Below are 20,911 nucleotides of genomic sequence, written 5' to 3'. Positions count from 1 at the left end.
AATTGTGGTCTTGTATCCTCTTTAGAAGCTTTGACTCGCAATCGTTAGCTTATTGCAGCTCGTTTCAGACGAACTGCTTGTTTAAGCTGAATTGTGGTCTTGTATCCTCTTTAGAAGCTTTGACTCGCAATCGTTAGCTTATTGCAGCTCGTTTCAGACGAACTGCTTGTTTAAGCTGAATTGTGGTCTTGTATCCTCTTTAGAAGCTTTGACTCACAATCGTTAGCTTATATATGTTCTAAAAAGGGGATCAGCCTTCGAAGAACAAGATACCTCAGCAACATTTGTAAGAGACGACACGCACATAGACAGACAAAACGCACATAGACAAAACGCACATAGACAAAAAGACCAAGCAAACCAAAGAAAGCACATTGACCGAACAGGACTCAAGACTGACTGACCGGACTGTCTCTTACAAATGGAACTTCTTGAGGTTGGAAATGTGCCACGTTCGGGGTACCTGTTCTCCTGACATGTGAGCCAATTTGTGAGACCCTTTGCCGAGGACTTCTGACACCCGATACGGACCTTCCCATGTGGGTTCGAGCTTGCCCAGCTTTTCTGCTCGGCTTACTTCGTTGTTTCTCAAGACGAGATCTCCCACTTGAAATTGCAGCTTCTTCACCCTTTGGTTGTAATACCGGGCTACTTGCTCCTTGTACTTGGCTGCTTTTATGCATGCCAATTCTCTTCTTTCTTCGGCAAGATCTAGCTCGGCTCTCAGTCCGTCGTCATTCATTTCTGCTGAGAAATTTAGAGTTCGGGGACTGGGTATGCCGATCTCCACCGGAATCACGGCTTCAGTGCCGTACACAAGACTGTACGGAGTTTCACCGTTGGAGGTTGTGGGTGTAGTTCGGTAGGACCATAGGACTTGAGGGAGATTTTCTACCCATTGTCCTTTGGCTTGTTCTAACCGAGCTTTTAACCCTTTCACCAGGATACGATTTGTTACCTCCGTTTGTCCGTTTGCTTGTGGATGAGAGACCGAAGTGAACCGCTGTTGAATATTCAGCTCTTGGCACCAATTTTTGAACGTCTTGTCGGTGAACTGAGTCCCGTTATCCGAGATGAGGATGTGGGGTATGCCAAATCGGCACACTATGTTTTTCCAGACGAAATCCAATGCCTTCGAGCTCGTTATCGTAGCTAATGGTTCAGCTTCCACCCACTTCGTAAAGTAGTCCACGGCAACGATTAGGAATTTCATTTGCCGAGGAGCTTGTGGTAGTGGTCCCACTATGTCTATGCCCCATTGCATGAAAGGCCAAGGGCTTTGCATAGTGTATAGATCGGTCTGCGGCATCCTTGGGATATTTGCATGAATTTGGCACTTCGTACACTTCTTGACGAGCTGCACTGCCTCTTGTACCATGGTTGGCCAATAATATCCTCATCTTAGAACTTTTTTAGCTAAAGCTCTAGCTCCGATGTGGCTGCCGCACGATCCTTCATGAACTTCTCTGAGGATGTAGTCCGTCTCTTCTGGCCCTATACATCGTAATAACGGCTGAAGGTAGGACTTTCTGTATAAGACTCCTTCATGAAGTTCGTACCGAAGTGCTCGACATGTGATTTTCCGAGCTTCTCTCTTATCCTCGGGCAGTTGTCCTTGATCCAGATACTGCAAGATCGGCGTCATCCAGTTCGGCGAGGTGGATACTGAATGTACCTCGGCTTCATCAATGCTTCGATGCATTAATTCTTCCGCCTTTGAGCTCGGATCTGAGGCCAACTTACTTAAGGTATCTGCTCGGCTATTTTCCGCTCTGGGAATGCGGATTATCCGAAAATAAGAGAAACTTCGGCTAATGCTTTGCGCTTTGTCTAAATATTTTCTCATCCTCTCATCACGGGCTTCACTTGTACCCAACATGTGATTCACTATGACTTGTGAATCACAATGGATTTTGAGAGACTTGATACATAGACTTTGCGCTAGCTGGAGTCCGGCAAGGAGGGCTTCGTATTCGGCTTCGTTATTAGTGGTTGGGAATGAGAACCGAAGTGAATAGGTTACCTCGTGTCCATCGGGAGCGATAAGCAGAATACCAGCTCCACTTCCCGTTTTATTCGAAGCTCCATCTACGAATCCGCTCCAGCAGTCCGGCGGCTCCTCTTCGGATTCCAAGGGCTGTGCTAGTTCGGCATTGGCAGAATTTTTCTGTTCGGCAATGACAGGGATTGCTTGATCGAACTTGGCCTCTGCAAGAAAATCTGCCAAGGCTTGTCCCTTGATGGCTTTCCGAGGTAGGTACTCGATTGAGTGTTCTCCCAGCTCTATGGCCCATTTGGCGATTCTGCCTGATGCTTCTGGCTTGGTCAAAATTTGCCGAAGAGGCAGATCGGTTAAGACGCATACCTTGTGAGCATAGAAGTATGGCCGCAGTCTCCTTGCTGCATTTACTAACGCCAGAGCAATTTTTTCCAGAGGTTGATACCTTGTTTCTGGACCTCTTAATGCTCGGCTTGTAAAGTAGATGGGAAACTGCTTTAGGCCTTCTTCTCGTACAAGCACCGCGCTAATGGTTTGATCGGATGCCGCTAAGTATAAGAAAATCACTTCGGCATCTGTTGGAGCAGAGAGAATTGGAAGCTCGGCTAAATAACTTTTGAGCTCGTCAAAAGCCTTTTTCTGCTCGGCTCCCCACTCGAACTTTGGTGCCTTTTTTAACACTTTGAAGAACGGCAGTTGCTTTTCGGCTGCTTGGGAAAGGAATCTATTCAATGCGGCTAGACATCCAGTTAGTCTTTGCACATCGTGTATGGACTTCGGCATCGCCATGTTCTGAATAACCTGAACTTTTGAGGGATTTGCCTTGAGTCCGTCCTTTGAAACCCAACAACCCAGAAATTTTCCTGAATCTACCAAAAAGGTACATTTTTGGGGGTTGAGTTTGAGGTTGGCTTTTCGGAGCACGTCGAGAGTGGATTTGAGGTTGTCTTCGTACTCCGAAGTGCTTTTGCTTTTGACAACTATGTCGTCGACATACACTTCAACCTGTTTTCCGATTAGGTGCCGAAAAAGCTTGTCTACCATCCTTTGATAAGTGGCTCCGGCATTCTTTAAACCGAATGGCATCTTTTTATAAGCGAAAATGCCGAAATCGGTAATGAAAGCTGTTTTCGGAGCGTCACTCTCATCCATCAACACTTGGTGATATCCTTTGTATAAATCAAGAAAACAGAAAATTTCGAAGCCGATCAAAGCTTCTACTTTTTTATCTATATTCGGAAGGGGATAGCAATCTTTAGGACAGTGCTTGTTTAGATCGGTAAAATCTATGCACATCCGCCATCCTCCTCCTTTTTTCTTGATCATCACAGGATTGGCCACCCAAGAAGGATATTTCACCTCGAATAGTACATCCGCTTTTAGTAATTGGCGGACTTCGTCATGGATGACTTGGCTTCTTTCCGCCGCAAAGAGTCTTTGCTTCTGTTTTACCGGCCGGATTGAAGGATCAATATTTAACCGATGAGTGATTACCTCGGGGGGCACTCCGGTCATGTCCAACGAAGACCATGCAAAGACATCTTTGTACTCCTTGAGGAGCTGAATGGTCTTTTCCCGGAGTAGAGGCGTTCCTGTGAAGCCGATCTTGACCGTTCTGGATGGATCATCTTCGTATAACTGAACGGTCATTGAGTTCGGCTCTGAAGTGACTTCGGTCATCTCGCTTGCCTCTGACTCCGGTTGCTGTGATTGCTATGCTTGATGGTGCCGAACTGATTGCTCGGCACTTTTAAGCGCAATCTGCAGACATTCTCTTGCTCTCTTTTGATCACCTCGGATGACCGCTATCCCACCTTTAGTGGGGATCTTGATGGTGAGGTGATAAGTAGAGCAAACGGCCCGAACTGTGTTGAGCCAGTCTCTCCCCAGGATGATGTTGTACGGGGACCGAGCTTTCACCACAAAGAACTCGATCATCGTATTGGAGCTTGTAGGCGCTTTTCCCACCGTGATCGGAAGGCTGATAATACCTTCAGGGCGGGTGTCCTCCTGGGCGAAACTTTTCAGAGGAAGTGGAGCTGGACTAAGCCGAGCTGGATCCACTTCCATTTTATCGAAACATTCTTTAAAAAGAACGCTGACTGACGCTCCTGTATCCACAAATACTCTGTGGATCAGTTTGTTTGCCACTCCGGCTTGAATGACAATAGCGTCTTGGTGAGGAGAGATGGCTGGGACGGGATCGGCATCTGAAAATGTAATCACTTCGTCTTTCTTCAGCCTTTTATGTGTTGGCTCCTCTTGATTGGAACCTCTGCGTTCTGCTTTTAGGGACGACTTAGTCTTCCCGGCAGGGAGAGCATCAATAGTCTGGATTACTCCATCATATTGCGGCTCGTCGTCGTCTTCGGGATCTTCATGCCTTTTCGGATCCTGAGGATTGCAGTTCGCACCTCTCTGCTTTTTGTTCTTTTTCGGCTGCTTGCTTTGGTATTTTTTTAACGTTCCTGTTTTCACAAGAACATCAATACCTGCAGCCAAATTTCGGCACTCCTCGGTATCGTGACCGTGGGCTTGATGGAAGGAGCAATATTGATCCTGAGGTCGCCGCGCGGCTGATTTCGTCATCCGCTTTGGTTTTTCGAACATATCGGAATGTAGTTCGAAAATTTCCGTTCTTGACTTGTTTAATGGTACGAACTGAGCGGGCGGCTTCTCAGGATTGAGACGTGGCCCCAATCTGCCTTGTACCGGTGCCCTTTGAATTCTTTCAAAAGGAGTTCGGCGAGGAAGCACCTGGCCGCTTTGATCGGGCTTCTTTTTCTCTTCTCGGGATGAGCTGTCTAAAGACCGTTTTCGACGGTCTGCCTCATCCGCACGGGAAAACTGGTCCGCAATGTCCCACATTTCTTGAGCTGTTTGCGGACCGCACTCCACGAGCTTTCTGTAGAGAGCTCCGGGCAGGATTCCATTTTGGAATGCCGAAATGACAAGTAGATCATTGAGATTATCTACTTGTAGGCATTCCTTATGGAATCTCGTCAGGAAGTCGCTGATCTTTTCGTCGTGACCTTGACGTATAGAAAGCAGCTGAGCCGAAGTAATCCGGGCTTCTGCTTTCTGAAAGAACCTCCTGTGGAAAGCATCCATTAGATCTCGGTAGGATCTAATGCTGCCTTGAGGAAGGCTGTCGAACCACCTTCTGGCGTTCCCGATGAGCAGCTCGGGGAACAGCTTGCACATATGGACCTCATTGAGACCCTGGTTCGCCATATTATATTGATAGCATCCCAAGAAGTCATGAGGATCCACTAGCCCGTCATAAGTCATTGACGGTGTCCGGTAGTTCCGCGGCAAAGGAGTTCGGGTGATATCGTCCGAGAACGGAGTCTTTAATGCTCCGTACATGGCGAACCCGACATCTCTTCGGTACGGAGGAGATGGAGTTCTCCTGTGGTTCCGGTACCGAGGAGGAACAGGAACATGTCGGGGTTGAGGATTCTTTCTCCTGGAAGACACGTCACTACTGCGGTAGTGACTTTCATGTCTGGATGAGGAGGGAGAATCCGCCGTTGTCTTCTCCGGCTGTTGGCTCTTCTGCAGGAAGGTTAAGAACTCCTCCTGCTTCTCGGCCAAGAACAGCTTGACAGCTTCATTTAAATCGGGCTGCTGGGAAGACTCGGTGCGATCTCTCCTGGAGTGGCTTGTTCCTTCTTCGTGAGAACTGGAGACAGATTTCTCACGAGGCTGCTTTCCAGGCCTATGGGCTGCTGGATTAGCTTCCTCGTGGTTATCACGGACGGAGGCACGGGTGTTATGTGATCTGGTATGCATTTTTTTTTTTTTTTTAGTGGTGGAAAAAGGATCAAAAATTCGCTTTATCACAGATTTGGTTCTCTGGTTTCCCACAGACGGCGCCAGTGATGAATCCGCGAATTTCTGATGTTTGTAAATGCTGGTCTATCAGATCTAAGTTCTATTTATATATTGAACTGAGATCGTGGCTTGCATCACCACCCTAAGTCGTGGAGGTCATGGAGGTCATGAGATCCTGCATGGCCACTGACTAGGCAGTGGCTTACATCATCAGTAATTATGTCGTGGATGTCGTGGAGGTCATGAGAGCCTGCATGGGTCCACCACTAGATAGATCGTGTAGTGGAGGTCGTGGCTCCCAGTTCGGTATTGCCGAGCAGCTTTTGCCGATGCTGAGACCGAACTGCTGAACTATTGCCCAGTTCGGTATTGCCGAGCAGCTTTGTAGAGCTTGATTGGTCGGCTCTTACCGAGCTATAGGCTGGGGCCGAACTCTTTGGTAACGCCGAACTGATACTCTTTCTTGGGCTTTAGGCTGATGGGCATGTTTAGTACGTACTCCATCAATGACTAATGAAGTGACATAAGCTAATTTAGTGAGACCCATTGTTGTATCCCCAAAGTACAACACCCTTGAGAAACCGTTATCTACATTCTCGAATGCCCTTAAAAACCCGTTATCTAGTGGAGTACTATAATGACTTTTATCAATTCCACGTTAACTTATTTAGTCAAGAAAATAGAAATATAATTTCCATAAGATTCTATTGAAGATGCACCATGATTTATATGCTACTTTACTATATTCCCACATGCAAAATATTTTCAAAATCGCATCGATGTCTAATTTTGCTTGTGTTTTGAAAATGGGATCATAAAAAAACTGAAGAAGTACATTTACAGGAGGAAGAAGAAAACGTGGCATGTATTTAGGGTTGTAAACATAATACTAATAAAAGGTTAAATGGGCTTCTTATGAATTGGGCTTTGACCAGGAGATGGTTTAATAAATCGATAATTGGGCTTAATTAGCCTAAATGGGCCCAATGAATTGCTTAATAATGCACTACTATTACTCTATTACACTGGTAAAAGGGAATCACCAAAACGCGATATACTTGCAAACGGGAATCACCAAAACGCGACTACTATATATCCATCCCATGACTGCAAATTGTATTCACCAAACAATAGAATGGTTTTAATAGGACACCATGTTTGGATACATTCTCACTCTCTCATCTTCAACAAAAGAACTGCTTCCGCGGCGGCGCTCAGAATGCTATCTTCATCTTCTGCCACCACTTCAATTAACCCAAATCCTTCTCTCGCCATGACTAAATCCAATTCAGAATTACCCTCCAAATCTACAAATTTTCCTCATTTTCCTGATTCTGCTCAACCCCCTTTCCCCTCGCCTACTATCCATCTCTCTCAAAGCTTCGCTACTAGAAGCTTCTCGATTGGCGCGACTGCCGCAGAAAGCTTGGAGTGTCCATTGGTGGTGGTTTCGTTCTACAAGTTTGCTGATTTCCCGGACCATGCTCATTTACGGAAGCCGCTGAAAGAGCTCTGTGAGCGGCTGGTAGAATCTCCCTCTCTCTCTTGTTAGGGCGTTTTGCTCTTTATAAACTACTGAGACGCTGGATTTGTGTTTTTTCAATGTGATTCATGTGCTCTTTGAACTTTAATTGCTAAAATACTGAGTTCTTCAATGTGTTGAATCGAATGTTCGTATGTGAAACCCTTGCTGCGGATAATTGGGGGAGGATAGGTGGAGAAGATACTAACTCTATGTGTACCCAATTTTGAGGGTAATGGATAATTCATGCTATATGTACAAGTTATTCCATGTGTTTGATTGTTATATTGATATGTCGAGGATCAAAATAAGTCTCGTGTTGATTGCTATATGTACCCAATTTTCCTTGAATCTCTGTGATCTCATGGTCTACCATTTTACAACATAAAATGTTGTCAAGTGGTTTTTGATGAAGAAGCTGATTGCTGTCTGGTGCAATGAGCCATCTAGGCATAGTGACTTCGATAAAAATGTTAGATCGTTCATGTCCTTTATGCATGCTTTAGCACCCCACTCGACACAGGCACACAAGGTTTCTGCCTGTGGCATTTTTGAGTTACCTGTTTAATGAAAATACCCTTTTATACAAGTCATGCCTCACTAAGCTGATACCCTCAGCGTGTGTCAGGGGGCATAATACTTGCACCAGAAGGGATCAACGGAACCATGTGCGGAACCTGTGATTCCGTAGAAGAAGTGCTTAATTTCATCCAGGCTGATGAACGGTTAAAGGGGCTGAGGTGCATTGAGTCCCCTGTGAGTCCTGAGGAAGAAGCTATTCACCACGGACATATGGAGAGTTCTCCTCTCGCTGCCGGGGAAGATGCTCCCTTCCGATGGGATCATGTGAGGGTCAAGCTGAAAAAAGAGGTGACCAAATATTTGCTTGTTAATTGTTGTTCAAAAAAACTTTTACTAGAAGGTAGCTACAACTTTTTGCTCATTGTTTGCAGATAGTCACGCTAGGAATGCCTTCTGTATCACCAACTGAGAGAGTTGGTACCTATGTGAGCCCCGGGGAGTGGAATAACTTGATCAGCGATCCAGATACGGTAATATCTTTATTGCATGTTTAGTAGTATGGTTAACTTGGTTGCGATGATTTTCCTTGTCAGCGTATATAATTGTGACATCATACCAAGTGTTATCATTTATCACCTATTGTCTGTAGTTTGGAGTTGTGCCTCTGGTCCAACCATGTTCATATTTCTTCAAACCTAATTGTTAAGATGTAAACGACCAAACGTTGGCCTTTGTGGAGCAGTAGAGATCACCCAAAGATTATCCAGTTATCAGTTGTGGTCTTAATTCGCCGTCGAGTATTATCTATTGAATGTAATAATAGTTGGTAAATTATTCTTCCTTGTGTAAGTTGTTGCATATGAAGTTGGTTCCTAGCATTTTGTAGTTTCGACTCCGCCATAGTAATACATATTTCTGCTCTTTTATGCATTAATCTCTAACAACTCCATACTGATACATATTTCTGCTCTTTTATGCATTAATCTCTAACAACTCGATCTTTTCTTTTGCATAAATTTGCGCTGTCCAGGTGGTGATAGATGTACGCAATGACTATGAAACCAGAATAGGGAAGTTCAAGCGGGCAGTTGATCCCTGTACAACAGCATTCAGAGAGTTCCCAACGTGGGTGGATGACAGTTTCAAACTAAACGAACCAGATGATGCCGTAGGCCAAGCTGATTCTGAACAGACCATAGATGAGCAAACGGAGAAGAAGATGCCCCGGGTGGCTATGTACTGCACTGGTGGGATCCGGTGTGAGAAAGCCTCGAGCTTCCTCCTTAGCCGAGGATTCAAAGAGGTTAGATATCGATATTCTTGAAATACAATGATCCAGCTGGTTACTAGGTCTTTCTGACTCAAGCTGAAATGCTCCAGGTCTATCATCTACGAGGCGGAATCTTGAAATACCTCGAGGAAGTCCCCAAGGACAAGAGCCTGTGGGAAGGGGAATGTTTTGTCTTTGATAAACGAGTGTCTGTTGAGCACGGGCTGGTGCAGGGGACGTACAAACTCTGCTACGGTTGCAAGAAACCAGTGAGTGATGCGGACATGGAAGCTCCGGAATGGGAGTACGGAGTCTGCTGCCCGTATTGCTACTCTTCTAAGTCGGAAGAGGAGAAGGAGAGGGCGAGGGCAAGGCAGAAGCAGTTCGAGAGGTTTGGCATCATCGGGGGCCCACACAAAGGCCGGAAACCGATCAAAACGGCTCAAACTCCTGAGAGTAAGAGCAACCAAATGTCGAGCTCAATATGAGACCTTCCATCAAACTATGTGTAGGACATTTTGCGATAAATGGATTCATTGGTTTTATACTTTTTATTTCCTTTGTAAGATTATTGTGATCGAAATCTTTGTCTTATTTATTATGTCGGACTTTAATGAGTCAATATTAGCCATAAAAGCAACCAAAAGTTCCATTTCATTTAATGATTGAAAATATTGATGAATTTATTCAAAAAAGTTTACTCGTGATTCAATTGAGTATCAATTTAAATACGAAACACGATTTGTTAAATTTACGATTTTTTGAATTGATCTAGATTTTGCGATTAATCTAAAATTAATAATTCTACTTAATTGTCGATTGTAAATTTGGAAACAATTACTCCATTTTTTTATCAAAATAATAGTAATGCAGAATTAATTATTTTTAGTATTATCATATTTTTGGGGAAATGGTTGAGCGACGACCTAGTTAAGTTTATTCCATTGAATATAAACTCCATTTTCCATTGCCACTTTTGCGCTTCAACATTCCATCTCAATTTGATAATTCAATCGATCTAGGGTTTTCGCATTCTTCGATTATGGCGCCACCAGCTGCAGCATCGGGTCTATCCAAGCTCCGTCCCCGCCTCCACCCCACCGATGTACAGGCCGCCGCTCTTTGGGGCGTCACCGCCGGGACCGCCGCTATCTACCTTGTTCAGGTACCGATATTTCGATTTCCCTGTTTTTTTTATTTACGATTTGCGACTGGTGGATTTCTTGTTTGATCCTGTAATCGCGTGTTTTATTAATGGTGAAGGTGTTGTAATCACGTGTTAGTATATTGTCATTTGTGTTATTTATTGTTTGAATTAGATCTCGATCCTCATGCTTTACATCTGCTCATTTCCGTGGATGCAGAAAATATGAGTAGCTTTAATTCGTCTCTAATGCTATGAGCTTAAAATTTTCACGACTTCTTAGCCATTGTTCATTTTAGATGCAAAAATGAAATGCGAGTCACGGACATATGAAAATAATAAGAAAGGCATATGCAAATAGACTGATTTATTTTGTAAAATATAAAGCATGAAATATGTTAAGATTTTTTTTTGGGCGGTTATCATCTTCAGGCTTTCAATATGTAGTAAGCTGAACACGCTCCCCTATTTTAATCTACCATTTTGTTTTATCCTAATATATGTTCTACCGTTCCCTGTACATAAGAAGTCCATAAAAGATGGTTGGATGCATTTCACTTCTACACATCTTTAAATCCTTTTGTGCAACTGTCAGGTACCTAATACCTATGGTGATTTGTATCTGTAAAAGTAGTGCATAATTCGTTACCTGGTCTGTACATTTCAATGAGTCCGATGATGTTATCTAAAGTGTAATATGCAAAGCAAAATGCAAAGTGACCATTGATGAAAGAGTATGCTAGTTCTGGTATACTCCCACAACGATATATCTTACTGGTCATGACATGAGACCGTTTCTTCAGTTTGTTACTTGTCAGTGTCACTTGGCTCTCTTTGTTTTGATTAACCCTTGGCTTCATGTAGTGGCGGGGTTTGAAAGTGAACCTAGTCTTTAAAGTGTATCTCAAGTCTGCCTTGTAAGCTCTGGGTTAAGATCATTGGCATCTTTAGTAGTAGGGTTAATCATTTGTGTTGCATACATTTCGAATGATAGAAGAAAAATATCATGTCCACGACTTCTTTAAAAATTACCAGGCCACTTTTCACAACTAGTGTTTTACACACCCATCAATAAGTAATTCCATTTGCAGTTTTACTTCTATCTAAAATCAACCATGAACCATCTGCAGCATGATGTGTTAGTAATAAATGTGTGAATGATGAATCTCATGAGACCAATTTGTTTGAAAAACTTCTATTTGGACTGGAAAAAGTGTGATCAAATTTGTGTTGCTACATATCCTACATAACCAAGTTGTTATCTTGTTTTGGAAATCTGTTGTGCCGATAGTTGCCAGTCCGGCTTGTACAAGATGTGAAGATTTACATCTATGTTTTTTTAATTGAATAAATATATGATTCTACTCATTTGTAAGTTCTGGTTAATGTGATCTTATTTTCCTTGGTTTATGGGATTTGAGCAGCCTTTTGACTGGATTAGGAAGACATTTTTTGAGAAACCTGCGCCTGAAGAGAAGTGAAGAGCAGCGTTTGGTCTCACATCCAACCTTTTTGTAATGATTTTCTGATGCAACTCTGAGCAGAGATTATGAAATAATAATAATGATTTTATGTAATCACGCTTTTCCCAGTAAAAGCTACATTGTACTTGTTTTTTTGGATTAATTTGCACAAGCTATTGATTTCTCTCTTTCTCTTTCATTTCTTGCCCTCATTGAATACTTTGGTATACCGAGGATTTCATCATATTGTTGAGTTATTTTGGCAATATTAGTATTTAGGTGTTATATCACTGCCACAACAACTAAAATCTCAAGTTCTAGGTGATACATCACGGCCACTGCTAAAATATGAAATTCTAGTATTATTTGTTTTCCAAACAGTTTAATTTCCACATCAACTATCCGTAAAGCTCCAACTGTAAAATAACTTCATTTGTTTAATGCATGTTATTTAATATTATAAATTAGTTTTATTGTAAATATTAGTATCTTCTCATTTAGCTCTATTAATCACTATCTAAATGAGTCATAAAGTAAAGATGTTACAATCTAAAAAGAAAATTGAATCAAAGACTTGTGAGTTGTGAAAGAGAGGCTTGGTACCTCAAGTTGGAAGAGACCTCATCGGTTGTAATTAAAGCTAACTATTATAAGATTAATAGTGACCTAAGATTAGAAGAACTTAAAAAAATGTATATCCAATAAAAGGAAAAGTCAATATATATTTGGAGTATCTTTTGTTTTTTTAGTTGTACACCGAGACCATAATGACTTGAACCAATAATGACTTGAACCAGCAATCTATTGATTGGAGAAAAATCTCTACCAATTAAGTTGAAACTTTTTTTCATCCAATAAATAAATTAAAGGCAATAAATGTGATTAAAATATAAATAAAATAGGTAACTAAGAACTAGTAAGATTAGATTTAGGCCCACTATTGAAAGAAGAAATAAGACGTATTAGCTCGGCCCAAGCCCAATAACGCGGGCGGTCGCTCCACCTTACACCTCAAATCCTTTTTCTGTTATCATCAAACAGCTTCATCATCGTTCAACGCATCTTCGCCGCTCTGACATTGTCAAGAGGCTGCTCCATCAATTTTCGTAGGTACCGCCTACGAAACTCTGCTATCGCGCCGTCTCCGGCGAGGGCTAGCTGCCAATTTGTATTCAGGTGCTCTTCCTGCTTCCGTTACTCGTTGTAAATCTCTTTTGCCCAGGAAAATAGGTGCCGTGTTTTTGTTATCCTGTTTGTTTCGAAAGCAACTGAAATTGGAATGGAAACGGACTCTAGTGATTTGCAGGAACGGATTCTTATCACTCGTTATAGTTAACTTCTTCACGGAATTCGAAAATTTTGAATTGATATATTGACACTGTTACCTAACCCTAGGGCCTAGAATGCTTTTTGATGTGTGAATTTTATGTAAAATCATTTATTTTTTTTGTTTGTAGTTTGATTGTCTGATTTTTAAGTTGATTTTTTAGAAACACAGTTTGATATGGTTTCTGTTTGACATCTGATAGATAGGAACAATGGAGAAGGAGCTGACTAAGCTTTTCGAGTCGGTGAAGAGAGCTGCGGATGGGGCTGAGAACTCGCCTGCGGAGGAGGATCGATGCGTTGATGCATTAAAGCAACTCAAGAAGTTCCCTGTTAATTATCAAGTCCTTGTATCCACACAGGTTTTTTTTTAACTATTTTTATGTATTTTTAACTATTTTTATGCATTTGGTAATGTTGTGATTGTCATGTCCATGCAAAGGTATATATACGAATTATTGTGCCGCATGTGTTTCTGTGTGGGTTTTTGTTTATTACCTGAAATCCTGTGTTGGTAATCTAGTCCCATTCGTATTGCTTTGAAACTCAAATGCACCCAAAGATCTGATTTTGATTAGAATTAATATTACAGGCATGTGTTAAAATTTGACGGTAAGTGCACTCCCTCATTTCATTCTTGAATTTTTTTAGTTCCTTAATCAGGGCTTCATAAAAACCACAACTTTAAATGAAGGCTTAGGCTTTAAACCCATTAAGTTTCAAGCATCAATAACCCCAAAACAGAATTAACACAGAATCGAAACCCTAAATGCGAGTTACTCGCCTGCATATGTACTAGTAGTACTTTCTTTGTGCACTTTTTTCTTGATGCATTTGGTACATTGGTGTGAATTGCTCAGTTTTACTTGCACACATCTACAGCAGATTATAGTGAGGTTGGTGATTCTGAGTTGTCTGGTTCCAACCTATTGATTGAGCAGTATTACTCCCTTAGCAACTGATTAGATGTTAGAGCATCATAGGATATTGTTGTTTATTTGGTATTGATATTTAGTTTGATTCCCTTACATTATTTAACTTATTTCAGGTGGGTAAACGTCTTCGCCAACTGACTAAACATAGAAGCGATAAGATCAAAGCGCTGGCTTCTGATGTGGTTGATATTTGGAAAGGCATAATTGTCAAAGAAACAATGAAAAACAAGAAGAATGGAAATAGTGAAAATGGTGATTCCGCGAAAACCGAGTCTCGTTCAGAAGCTGATGAGGCAAAGAATTTCCAGAGGACAAACTCAATGAAATCTGAAAACTCTCCAGCTCCTAAGAAATTGACGGTGGACAATTATGGTAAGTCCACAAAGTCGGGAAGTTCCTCCAGCGCCAAAAGTGAGAAAGCCGAAGTCCAGAAATTCAGTACTTCAGTGCAAAAACCACCGCCAAAACTGTCTTCTCCTGTATCCTGCAAAGACCCAGTGAGGGACAAAGTTCGGGAAATTCTGGCAGAAGCATTGTGCAAAGTATATGGTGAGGCTGACACGGATTTGAAACAAAGCATTGATCAACACGACCCAAACCGAGTTGCTGTTCAAGTAGAGAGCGCCATGTTTGAGAAGTGGGGCAAGTCCAACGGCCAGCACAAGTTCAAGTACAGGTCGGTGATGTTCAACATCAAGGATCAAAACAACCCGGATTTCCGGAGGAAAGTCCTGACTGGGGAGTTCTCGCCACCAGAGATTCTAGAACTGACGCCAGAGCAAATGGCTAGTGACGCAAGGCAGATGGAGAACGAAGAGATAAAGCAGAGGGCGTTGTTCAACAGCGAACGAGCAGCTGCACCGAAAGCTAGCACGAACGAGTTCAGATGCGGCCGGTGCAAGAAGAAGGAATGCACTTACTATCAGATGCAGACGAGGAGTGCGGATGAGCCCATGACTACGTTTGTCACCTGTGTAAACTGCAACAACCATTGGAAGTTCTGCTGATTTGATCTTTAATTGTTTTATTTCTTAGCTTTTTGTTATTTTAGAACATAGCTCAATTGTTGTAGGATACGGCGTTATTATTAAGACCATAATTTTGGTAGCATAATGTTTGTATTTGCATAATTAATCAGGATTCTGAATTTCTCTTGTGTAATGCAGTATTATTATGCAGTGCAGATCATGTAATATGGAGATTTATTATTTACGAAGGATAAATTATGGGGAAATTTGGTCAATTTTTTGTCAGTCTCAAAATTTTTAAAAATGATCTAACTTTAATAGTATTTTTCTCCATTGTCTTATACTCCTAGAGTCCTAGTTTTGAATTTGTTCAGAAAATTTTCAAAGTTCGGTCAATTTTGATCAATCTTGAAACTTTTTGAAAAATCATTATGTACTAATATTTTTTTAAATTGTTTTATAATATTGAATTTGGTGAAATTGAGTAGAATGTGGTTTATGAAAAATATTACTATGTGATAGAGTGTTTGACTACGAATAATATCATGTAGACAGAACATTTGGCTACGAAAAATATCACATGTATCATATGCTTGGCTACTTAAATGAAGTTGTTCAATATACCTAATGAGTCACATCTTTAATTTTTTTCTATCACGTGAAAATCATGCTACTATAAGTTACAATATAATCGATCATTTTATAATAATTTACCTTTTAATTAATATGATTTTCACTATCTTTGTTTTTTTAGTTGCAAATTTGTCCCGAGACCATAATGGCTTGAACCACCAAGTATTGATTGGAAAAAAATCTCTACCAATTAAGTTGAATTTTTTTCATCCAATAAATAAATTAAAGGCAAGATGTATATATAGGCCCATTATTGAAAGAAGAAATAGCCCAAGCCCAATATTGCGGTCGGTCGCTCCACCTTAAAACTCAAATCCTTTTTCAGTTATCATCAACAGCTTCATCATTATTCAATACATCTTCGCCGCTCTGACATTGTCAAGAGGCTGCTCCATCGATTCAATTTACGTAGGTAACGCCTACGAACTCTGCTATCGACGCCATCTCCGGCGAGGGCTAGCTGCCAATTTCTATTCAGGTGCTCTTCCTGCTTCCGTTACTCGTTGTAAATCTCTTTTGCCCAGGAAAATAGGTGCCGTGTTTTTTGTTATCCTATCTGTTTCGAAAACAACGAAAATTGGAATGGAAGGTCTCTAGTGATTTTCAGGAACGGATTCTTAACTCTCGTTATAATTAACTTCTTCACGGAGTTCGACAATTTTAAATTGATATATTGACATTGTTACCTAACCCTAGAATGCTTTTTGATGTGTGAATTTTATGTAAAATCATTAAATTTTTTGTTTGTAGAAACGATTGTCTGATTATTTTATTTGATTTTATAGAAAAACAATTTGATATGGTTGCTGTTTGACATCTGATAGATAGGGATAATGGAGAAGGAGCTGACTGAGCTTTTCGAGTCTGTGAAGAGAGCTGCGGATGGGTCTGAGAAATCTCCTGCGGAGGTGGATCGATGCGTCGATGCATTAAAGCAACTCAAAAAGTTCCCTGTTAATTATCAAGTCCTTGTATCCACACAGGTATGTTAACTATTTTTATGCATTTGGTAATGTTGTTTTTCATGTTGCGTTATCATGTCAATGCAAAGGTATATATACGAATTATTGTGCCTCATGCGGTTGTGGGTGGGTTTTTGTTTTATTACCTGGAATCCTGTTTTGTTAATCTAGTCCCATTCAAATTGCTTTGAAAATCAAATCCACCCGCAGATCTGATTTTGATTGCAATTAGTATTACATGCAATGTGTAAAAATTTGAGGGTATCATTAGATGGTCCAACTGTGGTTAGTTTTCTTTATTATTAGTCTTCAAACATGGACAGTACTCAAATGTGTTATCCCCTGGTGGCCCTGGATTCATATTGTGAATATTTTGAGAATATATCAATTTGACTTTAGAATGTGGCGTTTCTAATCACATCACATGTGAGATGAATCTAGACATCATCGTGATTTTTATACTATCGTAGCTGATATATCTCTGATGGCAATATCTTTCCAATTCACTACCTAATCTGACAAGATACGTTCAATTAGTTAAAACATAAAGGTGACCTACTTATGTAATCTTTTGGCCCAAGTTTTATGATGGAAGGATATATTTAATGACTATTTCCATTTCCATGTGGCAAAATTCAGTAATAAGAAAAAACTTAGCGTGTGACCTGATTTGTTCCATTATGATTCAATAATTGTAAAATATTAGAGGGTGCAGATACATTTATTACTTTGATTGCCTTCATACCTAGACTTCCTTGCTCAACCCATACATGGTACCTATGTCCTCTAGTGTATCATTGTGATTTTAGATGTAAGTTTTTTTCCGTGACAACATATAGAGTATGTCTTGGTGTTGTTTTGATTTTTTTTAAAATTGCATAATGTAACCTTAGAAAGCATCACACAGAGCCTTCCTTCCAAATATCATATAGGCTACAACTAATCAACCATCCAAATCAAGTTTCAATTGGCATGTATCCTTGCAATATAGTCGTATCTAAAAAGTTGATTTAATTATTGTCCGTGGGTGGAATCTTAATCATCCTATGCAAAACTATCTGGTGGGCACGTGACTATTTTAGAGGTTCGCCATTAATTAGAGATTTTACGCATGGGTTGCAAGGTGTTTTCAATCCTCGAGGCTTTCTGAGACATAAGGCCAAGGTGTAAATCATAAGAGCACATGGAACTCTTTGCAAATATTATGAAACTGATGAAAAGTTGAAACATGTAAAAATCATAACTAGGTGTAAGTTGATTAGTTGAGTCACCAGAGAGAGATAGGATAGTGTGTGTGTGTGTGTGAGTAGTGTGTATTAAGTAATCCTCATTCATTCTTGATTATTTTAGTTCCTTAATCAGGGATTCATAGAAATCACCACTTTAAATTAAAGCTTAGGCTTTAAACCCATGAAGTTTCGAGCATCCGTAACCCCAAAACAGAATTGATACAGAATCGAAACCCTATTCTATTTTCTCTGTGCACTTTTTTCTTGATGCATTTGGTACATTGGTGTGAATTGCTCTCCGTTTTACTTGCACACATCTACAGCAGATTATAGTGAGGTTGGTGATTCTGAGTTGTCTGGTTCCAACCTATTGATTGAGCGGTATTACTCCCTTAGCAACTGATTAGATGTTAGAGCCTTAGAGCATCATGGGATCTTGTTGTTTAACTTATTTAACTTATTCAATCTCTAGTTTGATTCCCTTACGTTATTTAACTTATTTCAGGTGGGTAAACGTCTTCGCCAACTGACTAAACATAGAAGCAATAAGATCAAAGCGCTGGCTTCTGATGTGGTTGATATTTGGAAAGGCATAATTGTCAAAGAAACAATGAAAAACAAGAAGAATGGCAATAGTGAAAATGGCGATTCTGCGAAAACTAGTGAAAATGGTGATTATGCGAAAACTGAGTCTCGTTCAGAAGCTGATGAGGCGAAGAATTTCCAGAGGACAAACTCAATGAAATCTGAAAACTCTACAGCTCCTAAGAAATTGATGGTGGACAGTTATGGTAAGTCCACAAAGTCAGGAAGTTCCTCCAGCTCTAAAATTGAGAAAGTCGATGTCCAGAAATCTTCAGTGCAAAAACCACCACCAAAACTGTCGTCTCCTGTATCCTGCAAAGACCCAGTGAGGGACAAAGTCCGGGAAATTCTGGCAGAAGCATTGTGCAAAGTATATGGTGAGGCTGATGCGGATTTGAAACAAAGCATTGATCAACATGACCCAAACCGAGTTGCTGTTCAAGTGGAGACCGCCATGTTTGAGAAGTGGGGCAAGTCCAACGGCCAGCACAAGTTCAAGTACAGGTCGGTGATGTTCAACATCAAGGATCAAAACAACCCGGATTTCCGGAGGAAAGTCCTGACTGGGGAGTTCTCGCCACCTGAGATTCTGGAACTGACGCCTGAGCAAATGGCTAGTGATGCAAGGCAGGTACAGAACGAAGAGATAAAGCAGAAGGCGTTGTTCAACAGCGAACGAGCAGCTGCACCGAAAGCTAGCACGAACGAGTTTAGATGCGGCCGGTGCAAGAAAAAGGAGTGCACTTACTATCAGATGCAGACGAGGAGTGCTGATGAGCCCATGACTACGTTTGTCACCTGTGTAAACTGCAACAACCACTGGAAGTTCTGCTGATTTCATCTTTAATTGTTTTATTTCTTAGCTTTTTGTTATTTTAGGACATAGCTCAATTGTTGTAGGATACGGCGTTATTATTAGGACCATAATTTTGGTAGCATGATGTTTGTATTTGCATAATTAATCAGGATTCTGAATTTCTCTTCTTCGTGTAATGCAGTATTCCGTCCCAAGTTACTTGAGTCGTATTTCTTTTTAGGTTGCTCCAAGTTACTTGAGTCATTTCCTTTTTTGACTAAAAACAAAATATTTAATCTTACATACTTTAATTTTTCTTTTACTTTGCTCTCTCTTCTTTCTTTTACTCTATTCTCCCACTCACTAAACATGACTTTTTTAAATCTCATGCCAAAAAGAAACGCCTCAAGTAATGTGGGACAAAAGGAGTATTATTATTTAGTGCTGACATGTAATATGGGGTTTTATTATTTACGAAGGATAAATTATCGGGAAATTTGGTCAATTTTTTTCAATCTCAAAACTTTTAAAAAATGAGACTTTGATATTTTACTCAATTACTTTGATATTTTACTCAATTATCTAATAGTCAATTATCTAATAGTCTGAACCTAGTGTAGAAAATTTTTCAGGTTCGATCAATTTTTTTCTATCAATCTCGAAACTTTTGGAAAAGTGATTGTTTGATATTTTTTTCTAAATTATTCTATTATCTTGAATTTGGGTAAAATTAAATATAACATGATTTATTGAAATTATCATGGAGAAAGAACGTTTGGCTACTTAAATGAAGTTGTTTAATAGAATATCCAATCAATCATATTTTTAAATTTTTTCAAAAATTTTCAGGCACGTGAAAATTGTGCTACTAGAAGTTACGATAATAATCGATCATTTTAAAAAAAATTACCTATTGATCAATCAAGATTTTCCTTTTAGAATGAGCAAAAGAGCAAAGTAGATTTAAAGAACAAAAAGTGAATAACTAGTTTATAACATTGAAATCAACTTCTTTTACATGATTTTTCATGATTATATTATCTAAAAACTGAACTTGAAAGATGAGATAGAAACAGAGAAGAGCATTCCCTTCAACATAAAAGAAGAAGAAACAAAGAGCTCAAGCAGAGGTTGTGTCCAGTGTTTGTGACTGTTGCTTGAGAGCCTGGAACACTCTAGAACTCCGGTCGAAAATGAGGGCTCTCCGGTTGTAATCAGTCGGCTCTCTCCCCTCATCGTCTCCCATTATCGCCTCTCTCTCTAGACACTCCATCAATTCCACTATCCCTCCTATCCCTCCGCACTTCCCGTTCAGTTTCCTCAACTCCTCCTCCATATCCGACACCTCTTCATTCCCCAGCACCAGTCTCTGCTCCGCCGCAGGAACTGAATCCGCCTTCGCGCATTTCATCACTTTCAAATTACTCCTCTGATTGATTCGAACCGTGAGTGGCAAGGCGTTAGGGCGAAATGCCCCAATTTTGGGCGAGAAGGTGGAAAAGTGATGATAAGTTGCTCTAGGGTGAGAAACTGCAGCTTCCATGGCTGTTGCTTTGCGAAAATTGAAGATGTGAAATTGACCTAGATTGAAGATTTGGGGAAGGTTTTAGTGAGAATTGGAACCCTAGTCATGGGTATTTATAGCTTTGGGAGAATGGGAAGGTGGCGTGGCGGGGGCCACGCGCCACTATGTGTAGCTGACACGTTGCTTTCATATTTA

General features: G+C 40.6%; 4 protein-coding genes and 1 long non-coding RNA gene across 5 annotated transcripts; 4 read left to right on the top strand and 1 right to left on the bottom strand.

Moving 5' to 3' along the window:
* Window positions 1-6,950: 6,950 nt before the first annotated feature.
* Window positions 6,951-9,790, top strand: LOC121765841 (rhodanese-like domain-containing protein 7). The gene is made up of 5 exons (XM_042162099.1): window positions 6,951-7,361; window positions 7,977-8,228; window positions 8,312-8,410; window positions 8,911-9,183; window positions 9,261-9,790. Exons 1-5 carry the CDS (start codon window positions 6,972-6,974, stop codon window positions 9,636-9,638), a joined length of 1,392 nt encoding a protein of 463 aa, XP_042018033.1. The 5' UTR covers window positions 6,951-6,971; the 3' UTR covers window positions 9,639-9,790.
* A 274-nt stretch (window positions 9,791-10,064) lies between these two features.
* Window positions 10,065-11,956, top strand: LOC121763457. The gene is made up of 2 exons (XR_006042438.1): window positions 10,065-10,315; window positions 11,719-11,956. It is a non-coding gene; the product is annotated as an uncharacterized LOC121763457 (long non-coding RNA).
* Window positions 11,957-12,773: 817 nt separating this feature from the next.
* Window positions 12,774-15,252, top strand: LOC121765876 (transcription elongation factor TFIIS-like). Its single transcript, XM_042162157.1, has 3 exons — window positions 12,774-12,933; window positions 13,287-13,445; window positions 14,132-15,252. The coding sequence occupies exons 2-3, from the start codon at window positions 13,296-13,298 to the stop codon at window positions 15,023-15,025; spliced, it is 1,044 nt and encodes a 347-aa protein (XP_042018091.1). The 5' UTR covers window positions 12,774-12,933; window positions 13,287-13,295; the 3' UTR covers window positions 15,026-15,252.
* Window positions 15,253-15,969: 717 nt separating this feature from the next.
* Window positions 15,970-19,410, top strand: LOC121764821 (transcription elongation factor TFIIS-like). Its single transcript, XM_042160853.1, has 3 exons — window positions 15,970-16,097; window positions 16,444-16,602; window positions 18,316-19,410. The coding sequence occupies exons 2-3, from the start codon at window positions 16,453-16,455 to the stop codon at window positions 19,228-19,230; spliced, it is 1,065 nt and encodes a 354-aa protein (XP_042016787.1). The 5' UTR covers window positions 15,970-16,097; window positions 16,444-16,452; the 3' UTR covers window positions 19,231-19,410.
* A 759-nt stretch (window positions 19,411-20,169) lies between these two features.
* On the bottom strand, window positions 20,170-20,788 carry LOC121764615. The gene has a single exon (XM_042160631.1). The coding sequence runs from the start codon at window positions 20,732-20,734 to the stop codon at window positions 20,312-20,314; it is 423 nt and encodes a 140-aa protein (XP_042016565.1). The 5' UTR covers window positions 20,735-20,788; the 3' UTR covers window positions 20,170-20,311.
* Window positions 20,789-20,911: the final 123 nt, after the last annotated feature.

Source organism: Salvia splendens, chromosome 14, assembly GCF_004379255.2.
Source record: "Salvia splendens isolate huo1 chromosome 14, SspV2, whole genome shotgun sequence".
Taxonomy (NCBI): domain Eukaryota; kingdom Viridiplantae; phylum Streptophyta; class Magnoliopsida; order Lamiales; family Lamiaceae; genus Salvia; species Salvia splendens.
This window is presented reverse-complemented; position numbering and strand designations above follow the sequence as displayed.

What these genes read in the sequence shown, in the direction of transcription:
- LOC121764821 (XM_042160853.1), top strand. Translation starts at nt 16,453, where the DNA reads ATGGAGAAGGAGCTGACTGAGCTTTTCGAGTCTGTGAAGAGAGCTGCG. An exon ending in AAGTCCTTGTATCCACACAG is followed by an intron (nt 16,603 to 18,315) that starts GTATGTTAACTA and finishes AACTTATTTCAG; the next exon opens with GTGGGTAAACGTCTTCGCCA.
- LOC121764615 (XM_042160631.1), bottom strand. Translation starts at nt 20,734, where the DNA reads ATGGAAGCTGCAGTTTCTCACCCTAGAGCAACTTATCATCACTTTTCC.
- LOC121765841 (XM_042162099.1), top strand. Translation starts at nt 6,972, where the DNA reads ATGGTTTTAATAGGACACCATGTTTGGATACATTCTCACTCTCTCATC. An exon ending in AAGAGCTCTGTGAGCGGCTG is followed by an intron (nt 7,362 to 7,976) that starts GTAGAATCTCCC and finishes TGATACCCTCAG; the next exon opens with CGTGTGTCAGGGGGCATAAT. An exon ending in TTAGCCGAGGATTCAAAGAG is followed by an intron (nt 9,184 to 9,260) that starts GTTAGATATCGA and finishes GAAATGCTCCAG; the next exon opens with GTCTATCATCTACGAGGCGG.
- LOC121765876 (XM_042162157.1), top strand. Translation starts at nt 13,296, where the DNA reads ATGGAGAAGGAGCTGACTAAGCTTTTCGAGTCGGTGAAGAGAGCTGCG. An exon ending in AAGTCCTTGTATCCACACAG is followed by an intron (nt 13,446 to 14,131) that starts GTTTTTTTTTAA and finishes AACTTATTTCAG; the next exon opens with GTGGGTAAACGTCTTCGCCA.